General features: G+C 40.8%; 1 protein-coding gene across 1 annotated transcript; it reads right to left on the bottom strand.

The window, feature by feature from the left end:
* Nucleotides 1-4,427: 4,427 nt before the first annotated feature.
* Nucleotides 4,428-7,401, bottom strand: CCN2 (cellular communication network factor 2). The gene is made up of 5 exons (XM_004368918.1): nt 7,336-7,401; nt 6,996-7,218; nt 6,518-6,769; nt 6,164-6,375; nt 4,428-5,785 (listed from the first exon to the last, which is right to left on the bottom strand). The coding sequence occupies exons 1-5, from the start codon at nt 7,399-7,401 to the stop codon at nt 5,489-5,491; spliced, it is 1,050 nt and encodes a 349-aa protein (XP_004368975.1). The 3' UTR covers nt 4,428-5,488.
* Nucleotides 7,402-9,678: the final 2,277 nt, after the last annotated feature.

Genomic DNA, 9,678 nt, shown 5'->3' with positions numbered 1-9,678 from the left:
CAGGACAAGGCAGTGTTTCTTTCTGTTATCCACAGGGTCACTATAAGCTGGAACTGATTCAATGGCACCAAACAACAACAGTGGGCTTAAACCACTGCAATTCTTATACTCACTAAAGCTCAATTTTTTTCCATCTTTAGTAGGAATCTATTTTATCTTCTGAATCTTTTTGATATGATTCTAACAGTCCTTGTTAACTTCCTTATTATCTAATATGAAGATGTTCCAGATTTATCTTGTACATTTCTTGCCCCAGACCTGGAGTCAGCCGTTCTCCAAGAATCCCTGATTTCTGTTAATGGGAAGCAATATTTCAAGAGCACAGTTTGGGCCTAGAGATGCTATTGGTTATTGAGTTGGCATTGTATCTTAGCTTTTCAGTGAGAAAAGAAATATGTATGTGTGTGTAGTGTGAATTTTTAGAGATGAAATACCTCATGAATTTACACTGATATTTCCAATTCAAACTTAGGACTACAGAATTTCATTTAACCACTTGTACATTACATCTCTATCTTCTGACTTCCTCACTGAGATTCCCACTTCTCACCAACACTAGGAGTAATAGAATATCCATAATTGCTTATTTGCTTTATCCTACATTACACACATTACTTGCTGAAAGCAAAGAGGACTTGAAGCACTTACTGATGAAGATCAAATACTATAGCCTTCAGTATGGATTACACCTCAACATAAAGAAAACAAAAATCTTCACAACTGGACCAATAAGGAACATCATGATAAACGGAGAAAAGATTGAAGTTGGTCAAGGATTTCATTTTACTTGGATCCACAATCAACGCCCATGGAAGCAGCAGTCAAGAAATCAAATGACACATTTCATTGGGCAAATCTGCTGCAAAAGGCCTCTTTAAAGTGTTAAAAAAAACTAGGATGTCACCTTGAAGACTAAGGTGAGTCTGATCCAAGCCTTTGTATTTTCAGTTACCTCACATGCATGTGAAAGCTGGGTAATGAATAAGGAAGACCGAAGAATAATTGATGCCTTTGAATTACGGTGTTGGTGAAGGGTATTGAATATACCATGGACTGCCAGAAGAATGAATACAAATCTTTCTTGGAAGAAGTACAGACAGAATGCTCCTTAGATGTAAGGATGGCGAGACTTTATCTCATGTACTTTGTAAATGTTGTCAGAAGACACCAGTCTCTGGAGAAGGACATCATGTTCGGTAAAGAGGAAGGTTAGCAAAAAAGAGGATTGACACAGTACCTGCAACAATGGGCTCAAACATAGCAATGATTGTGAGGATGGCACAGGCTGGGCAGTTTTTCATTCTGTTGTACATAGGGGCACTATGAATTGGAACTGACTTGACAGCACCTAATGACAGCACATTACATGCACAATAGTCTCAAAATACCATTATTCCTACAAACACCACTATTCATGACTAATAAAAACAGTTACATTTTAGGGGGCAGAATCTAATATATGCTATCCCCATTCTCTCCCTTATTTTTTATGGCTGTACTCTATCTACATTGTCAGAGCATATAGCCACTGTGTACTATATTTTCTCTTTTTTTACCTTCATTTAATGTTAGTTCTAAATATACGCTATATTTAATAGTCATCAATAGCCCTTATGTAAAAATCTCTCTAGATATTTTGGTTGTCTGAATTTGTTCTCTGGTAGGTACTTCAGGAAAGGCTCATAAGATCAATATTCCATGCATTCTTATAATTTTTTAACAGTTTTTCTGTGTCCTTTATACTTGAAACTAAGTTTTGCAGGATAGAAATTCTTTGGCTCTTATTTTCTTTCCTTGAATATCTTAAATATGTTATTCCATTTTATTCTGACATAAAGTGTTACAGTCAGAAATTCTGATGATAAGCTAATTTTGTTTTATTTTAAGACTTTGTAATTTTTGCCTAGATGTCCAGAGGATTTTTCCTTTTTCTTTAAATGCCAACAACTTTACTAACATGTGTCTTAGTGTTGGTTGTTCTGAGTTGATTTTATTAGGTACACTGTGTGCTTTTTCAATACGTGCTTTCGAATCATTATTTTTTTTTTTTATTTCAGTAAAGTTTTCTTGCTTTTTAGTTTCTGATTTTTTCTTCGTTAGGAACTCCTGCTATCCATATGTTGGATCTTCTTTGCCTATCACAATATTTATCATTTTTACTGGAACAATTTTTATTTCTTCTTCTTTAATTTAAAATTGTTTTTCCCTTTCACCATTCATTTTCCTTAAGGAATTATCTGTTGTGTTCATTCACTCATGTGTTCCTTCAAGTTTGATTTGTTTTATTTCTAATTCTTTCTTAGGTTCTGTCACATTTCTAAGTTTTTGAATTCTAATTTATGTTATTTTGTCATTAGTTATTTTTGTATTATCATTTATGTATAGTATCTTTTTTTAAAGTGCATTTGAAATGATAGATTATAGTTTTGATAGCATATGTTTCTGGCATGCTTTTATTATACACAGGTATATTATTCTCCCCTTTATTTCTTTTTTTCTCATCTAATGCTTTGTAAGAGATTTGGCTTCAATAGTTTCGTTTTCCACATTTATATATAAAATTAGTTTTCCTGAACTTTGTTCAGGAAGGAAGCTTGATTAAGATAGCTTTTCTAACCTCACAGAGCTCCCTTTTTTCTGTTTTCATGTAGTTAAAAATATAGCAGTATGTTTCATGAGATTTCCTACTTCTGTTCCCTTCCTCATTTTTATCTGGACCTTTTCTCTTATTGTCTCTGTTGTTCTTGATCTGATTTTGATTCCATTCCCAACAGTGTGGGGTCTTCTCCAGGAAGAGAGCCCTGGCCTGTAAGTTTTCTTAGAGTAGCCAAAACCCCCACCAGTTGCAACAGCTCTTCCAAAATTGGCTTCCTATACTTTCTAGTGAATACTTGTTACTATTTTGGAGCTCTCCTATTCTCAGAAGCATTAGATGCCCTGTTGCATCCCTCTATTTTTTCCCATACATAAGCTGACACAGTGCAAGTCTTATAATTTGCCCCTACTCACTTATATTTTAGGGCTCAAGGGGGTGCCTTGTCATCTAATTTAAAAAAATATATATATTGTTCATAGGGTTTTGGCTTTGCCATTTATTTCCTCTTTTTTTATGTGGATACTTGGAAAATCCAAAATCTATATTTTCACCACTACTGCTGTCTTCCTAGAATTCTCCAATTTCTTTTAGAATAGTCACACTCATTTACATGGTTTTCATCTTTGAAGCTAGGAATCAATTGACAAAAGAAATGTGAACTAAGTAATGTACTCTGTGTGTGTGCGTGTGTGTTTACTTGGGGAAGTGGGGTGCTGTTACTGACGGTGTTGCTATATACGTATATGGGTGTATCCCAAATTCTGATGTTTTGACCAGAAATACTTTTTACATTTTGAACACGGGAAGTTTTTCCTTTGGTTTGTGGTGTGGGCACTGTTTGTAGAACTAGTCTTTATTTTCAGGTGTATTTTTGTCTCTTGGGATGACACTGGCACTAAAACATTGCTAATTACCCAGTGACAGGTTAGTTTGTCTGCAACTATTTTCTTCTCTAAAATTCACAGCTATTCTGTTCTGGACAAAAACAGAATTCTAGTTGCCCTTGGAGTACTTCTTTTGTTTGCCACTTGCTTCAGCTCACTTTTCAGTAGAGGCCTGGGTAGGTCTAATCTCATTTCTACAGTAGGCTTCTTGAACAATTCATTTTATCACTTATAAACCACTTCATATGGTAAGATCCATTGATCTTGAGTTCTGATAAAGTCAAAGACTTGGGAAAATGGAAATGCTGATTTTAATGTAAGACAAATTTCTATTAATGTTAGTGAACAGATTTGCTTATCTTCCTTTTTACTTACACCATCATCTATTTGTGATTGGATATCTTGGCAACTGAAAACAGAATTGTACAAAATAAGGCCTATTAAATGGTTCCATTTAATGCAGATTTCATTTTATACTTTTAATATTTAACAGTAAGATGGCATTTCAGAAATAGACCTATAGTAGAGCATACAAATTCAACAACAAGGCAGATAGACTAGCTTTGTGATGCAAAGGGTTGGAAATAAAATGTCTACAATGTCCAGAGAGGTACTGTATGTAAACAGGGCCAGGTGTGATAAAATAAGGGTTAGTGGAAACTGAAATAATCTAGACTATTGAATTTGAAGTTTTATAAATTACTGTGAAGATAAACAAAACATGGCTGTGTGTTCAATATAGTATGTCTGCAAGCCTGCGACCCTTGATTCAGTGTATATTATGTTTATGTAAAAATTCTAAGTGAATAACCAATTTATTAGTATGTATAATAAAAGATATTTGTTTAGAAAATTATTGGTGAATTGTTTTACAATAAACAAAACCTTCCCATTTATACTCAAGAAAACTCAGAAATGTTTAGAAGAATAAATGAATAAACAAATTCTTTATAGAAAAAATATATACTTTATTTTCAACTAGAAAGGTGCAAACGTGTAACTTTCGGTCACACTCTCAACAAACTGTCCAGAAAACAGTCATAGTCAAAGTAGAAACAAATGCTTCCAGGTGGAAAAACTGATCAGCTATAAAGCCACTCGTTTTTTTAATAATGGCCTTTTGTTCATTAAAAGTGAGGCTAGCACATTTCCAACCTACAAGTCAGACTTCCAAGGACATCACTGCCTCACCTTTAGCAAACAACCTGACTTGGTGAACTGTCACTCTAACTGAACAAAATTTCCATTTAAGTATCCATTTCATGCTTTGAATTATCAGACAAGCTTTACATCCTACCTATGGTGTTCAGAAATTGAGGCTAACATTTGAAATATCAAAGCATTAACAACCAAAACAAACAATTTTAAATTAACTTAGATAACTGTACAAATATATATATACACAATATTTACAATATCAATAAAAAAATCTGGCTTGTTAGAGGCAAACTAACTTGCCACAAGCTGTCCAGTCTAATAGACAGGATTCTGATTCCTGAACACTGCCATTCAAATCAGAATGTCAAAGCTGAATCTGCTGTTCTGACTTCAAGAACATCTTGACTCAGCCTCTTAATGGCTGGAGAACACACATCCTAGTTGTTGCTGGAGCTACAGGCAGGTCATTGAGCTTACTAAAATTTTCCTTCTCAGTTACACTCCACATTACAAGCTCCCTTCCGCTTTAAGATAACATCCTGACGGTACTACTTTCTCCTGGTACCCTCCCACTGCTCCCGAAGCCACACTCTTTATTATACATTGTGACGTTGTGAGCTAATGTGGTCCCACTGTCAAGTCTTACTTTCTTCAAACCAGTGTCTGGAGTTGATAGACTGTTTGAATGCCACAGAGCACAATGTTTTGAATTTGGTGGGAATTTGTTTTCCCAGATGGAAACACAGATTTAAATAACTTGTGCTAACTGAAATCATGTTTACACAAAAATGAGATGTGAATCAGTTCAAGTTACAGTCTAATGAGTTAATGTCTCTCACTCTCTCTGGCTTTATGCCATGTCTCCATACATCTTCCTGTAGTACAGCGATTCAAAGATGTCATTGTCTCCGGGGCAGTTGTAATGGCAGGCACAGGTCTTGATGAACATCATGCTCTTCTTCATGACCTCGCCATCAGGACACTTGAACTCCACGGGAAGGGTGGTGGTTCTGTGAGGGGTGCAGCATCGACCATCGGTGCACACTCCACAGAACTTGGCCCGGTAGGCCTTCACACTGGTGCAGCCAGAGAGCTCAAACTTGATAGGCTTAGATATTTTGGGGGTACGGATGCACTTTTTGCCCTTCTAAGGAAGACAAGGGAGAAGAGAAAAATCAATGACTTCACAAAGGGAGTGGCTTTTTTCAACTCTCTGTGTTTCTAGTTATAGTCTTACTTTTGTTTATATTTTGAGGAGAGGAAGTTTGAGCCTCACTTGCCAGTTTTCCAAAAATAGACACAGCCTCTCTTGGGATGTCTTGAGTTAAGTAACACTGTGGAGGACTTTGTAGTGGAAAGCTGGTGGTTCCTATTACACAATGTCTCATTCCAGCAAAATAGCTCCATGGTTAGATATTTTTGGACATAATGGGCCTATAATAATAAGGGTGGTAAGAGATCTAAACTTTGGTCTTAGCCACTATCACTTCAGGAAAATCAGTTAATAGAAGAGCAGAAAAGGTACCTTAATGTTCTCTTCCAGGTCAGCTTCACAAGGCCTGACCATGCAGAGGCGGCTCTGCTTCTCCAGCCTGCAGAAGGCGTTGTCATTGGTAACCCGGGTGGAGATGCCCATCCCACAAGTCTTGGAACAGGCACTCCACTCTGTGGTCTGGACCAGGCAGTTGGCTCGAATCATTGTTGGGTCTGGGCCAAACGTGTCTTCCAGTCGGTAAGCTGTGAGCAGAACACACAAATACAAACTAAGAGGCGAGGATGAGCCATTCCCTTTACCTTTGGCAAAGTTAGGGGATCACTGTTAATGACAGGAGTAGGTCACACGGGGAATCACAACACTGACTTAGAAGACTCAACTCACCGGCGAGGGCAGGGCCAACCACGGTGTGGTCTTTGGGCTCATCACACACCCACTCCTCACAGCATTTCCCGGGCAGCTTGACTCTCCGCGGGAAGGGGCAGTCCGGGCTGGGCAGGCGAACGTCCATGCTGCAGAGGGGCACGCAGCCCACCCCCCCGTCCAAGCAAGTGCACTGGTATTTGCAGCTGCTCTGGAAGGACTCCCCACTCCGGTACACTGTCCCTCCGAAGACGCAGGGGGCACCATCTTTAGCTGAAGGAGAGGAAGGGGAAAGGGGGGATGCAGGGGTTAGATGCACTGGTCGCTGGCAAAGGAATTGTAAGCGCGTCAGCAATGTGAATTGGGAGCAGCTAGAGTAAGGGATTCAATTTGAAATTCCGGCAAGCGGGTGGGCGTGAGGGAAGAGGTGGCCAGATACTAAGTGCCGCCAGGTACGGGGCGTAGGGCACAGGGCTGGGGCAGGGGCTGCAGGTCTTACCGGTGCACACGCCGATCTTGCGGTTGACCGGGGAGCCAAAGTCGCAGAAGAGGCCCTTGTGCGGATCGCAGGGGTCGCGCTCTGTGCACAGCTCACCTAGCTGTTTGGCGCATACACGGCAGCAGCCGCAGCCGTCCAGCACTAGGCTCACGCCGGCGGGGCAGCGCGGCGCCGGCGCGGCCGCGCACTGGCATTGCCCGCTGCAGTCCTGGCTGGTGGCGGTCTGCGGAGAGAGGCGGCGGTCAGAGAGGCGCTCCGCCTGGCGACGCGGACCCTCCCCTTCCCGGCTTAGAGTTCCTCCCCAGCAGCCACCGGGCCGCGGCGGGGTCTCCACGCTTACCCGGCTGCAGAGGGCGAGCAGGAGCACGAAGGCGAAGCGGACGGAGCCCACGCCGGCGGCAGACATGGTCTGCGTGCTTCGTAAGGAGCGGGCTACGGCTCGGAGCGCGGCGGGGCTGCGGCGGGGCGGGCACTGAAGGTCGGCCGGGAGGTCTGCCGCGGACTTCCCCCGGAGGTGGGTGCCTGGACGCGCCGGGCTGGCTGTCGTGTCGGGTGCTGTTGGCCGGGGCGGCTGCCGTCGGGCTGAAGGCGGTCGGTGGTCTGTGGATGGAGTTGCACAGGCAGCCTCCTCTCAGCGGGGAAGAGTTGTGTAAGGCTGGGGCGGGCGGCCCAGGCTTTTATACGCTCAGGGCAGCCCCGGCTCGCCAATGAGCTGAATGGAGTCCTACACAAACAGGGACATTCCTCGCATTCCTCCCCACCTTCCTGCCTCGTCAACTCACACCGGATTGATCCTGACCCCTTGACACTCAGCATTCCTCCAGTCTGAAAAAAGCTGGCACACTCCACCTTTTTTGGAAAAAAAAAAGAAAAGGCGCAGTATTTCCAGCACCAAATAGGATTTTTTCTTTCCTTTTCGTACCACTCCTGATTTATAACATTTAAAGACACGTCGGCAATTATTATTATTTTATAGGACTCACTTCTGTGTCTAATAGCTGTGCCTGTTTTCTATTCACTAACAGAAATCCTTTTTAGGAGGTAGGTAGCTGAAGACGCTAACAGCAGGCCTTCCTAAAATAATCGAAATACCTTCCTTTTTTAAAATTATTATTTTTGTAATGACTTTAGTATTAGTGATTTGAATGTTTTTGAAACTCTCTCGAGAGCAGAAAAGGAGTTAGTTCATCATAACCAGCTGCAAGTCTCCAAGTCGTCTACCTGCACAACTAGAATTCCGTATTGGAAATGTAGGCATTTGGCCGGTTGTCATTTGAGATAACTGTTTGGCTGCCCATTGCCAAAAAAGAAGGAGAACAAAGGCAGGGTATGAGTCTGCATGCAGTTTTCCTGGGGAGAGTTCCAGCATCCTTATTTTGTTTTCTTTTTTAATACATGTAGCAGTTTTATTGTTGGAGGTGTGGGGAGGGAGAGGGGATGAGGGGCCACCAATGGTTCCAGAAGAATGGGTCCCTTGTTACATGGGAGCAAATTTTTATTTTAGGGTGTTGGTTTGGTAGAGGCTTTGGGTGTTGGGATGGGTAGGAAGAGAGGGGAACTAGGGAGGAAGGATGTAGCAAGAAGCTTGGAGTTTATTCGGGGCATTTTAAGCATGATCATGTTGGGGCCTTTGAGAAATGAATGATTTTTCTTACACTAAAACCTGTATTCCTCAAATATGGATTGGACTTGGTTTGCCTTGAAGTAAAAATATTTGATTGACTAACAAGAATGGTGTGCCCCATTATACTTGGCTATAAACTGCCAGTATCAGTGAATAACATTATATTTGTAGTGACCCCTCACACATCTATGGGTAGTGACTGTGACTTCTTATTTATCCAAGGTGCATGTAACTTAATGGAGTGAGATCAGGTCAAGGAAAGAATAGGTTTTATTCTCCCTGCTTGTGTGCAGATGTCAAGTATGGCTAATAAAACCTAAGCACATCTCCATTTCTTAATATTGCTAGGTAGCTTCACCAAGGCTGAAATTAATTAGCTGTGCATTCACTTAGAATCTGTATTGTTCAGTTGCTTTTTTAATAACTCCAGTTATTTTATGTATAGGGAATGATTCCAAGCCTGTACCATTTTTGGCTATTGTAATCCCACATCATTTGACTATGGTGTTCACCAATGAATAGGTTGATTTTAGTTGTTGACTCTTCATTGTATATGTTTAAGATAAGCATATCTGTTTTTGATGCAAAGAAAAACTTTAGAAACAATACTATAGATTTATAATTTGAAACTAGTGTGTTTAAACTGGCTTTTTTTTTTTGGAGTTTCAATTTCTTCTACTGAAAAATAGCCAAGAAAAAAATAACCACTCCAACTTCAGCATAGACCACATCATCTATGCACAGTTACCTTGTTAAGCAATCCACATGTTGTACAGTGCAGTTGCATGTCAGCAGTGGGAATGGCCAGCAAAGGGGGCCGCTGAAACTCAGGAAGAATTTTCATCATTGTTATTTAATGTTCTTTCCAAGCATTCCTCAAAGAGAAGGGCCTAAGAGTTCCTATTTAAAGAAGGAACATTCCAAGTTGTGTTAATAGCCACATGTGTATTAAAGGCAACTTGGCCCCCAACGTTTTCTTCCCTTGTGGATGATTTTAACAGTTCAAAATATGTGGGAAGCCACAATGAGATCTTTCAAGGCCTAAACCCCCAATTACAT

Source organism: Trichechus manatus, unplaced genomic scaffold (genome assembly GCF_000243295.1).
Source record: "Trichechus manatus latirostris isolate Lorelei unplaced genomic scaffold, TriManLat1.0 scaffold00002, whole genome shotgun sequence".
Classification (NCBI taxonomy): domain Eukaryota; kingdom Metazoa; phylum Chordata; class Mammalia; order Sirenia; family Trichechidae; genus Trichechus; species Trichechus manatus.
This window is presented reverse-complemented; position numbering and strand designations above follow the sequence as displayed.

Coding starts and splice junctions, on each gene's coding strand:
- CCN2 (XM_004368918.1), bottom strand. CDS start 7,401: ATGTCTGCCGCCGGCGTGGGCTCCGTCCGCTTCGCCTTCGTGCTCCTG. Junction 6,770..6,995: donor CAAGATCGGCGTGTGCACCG/GTAAGACCTGCA, acceptor CCTCTCCTTCAG/CTAAAGATGGTGCCCCCTGC. Junction 5,786..6,163: donor ACCTGGAAGAGAACATTAAG/GTACCTTTTCTG, acceptor TGTCTTCCTTAG/AAGGGCAAAAAGTGCATCCG.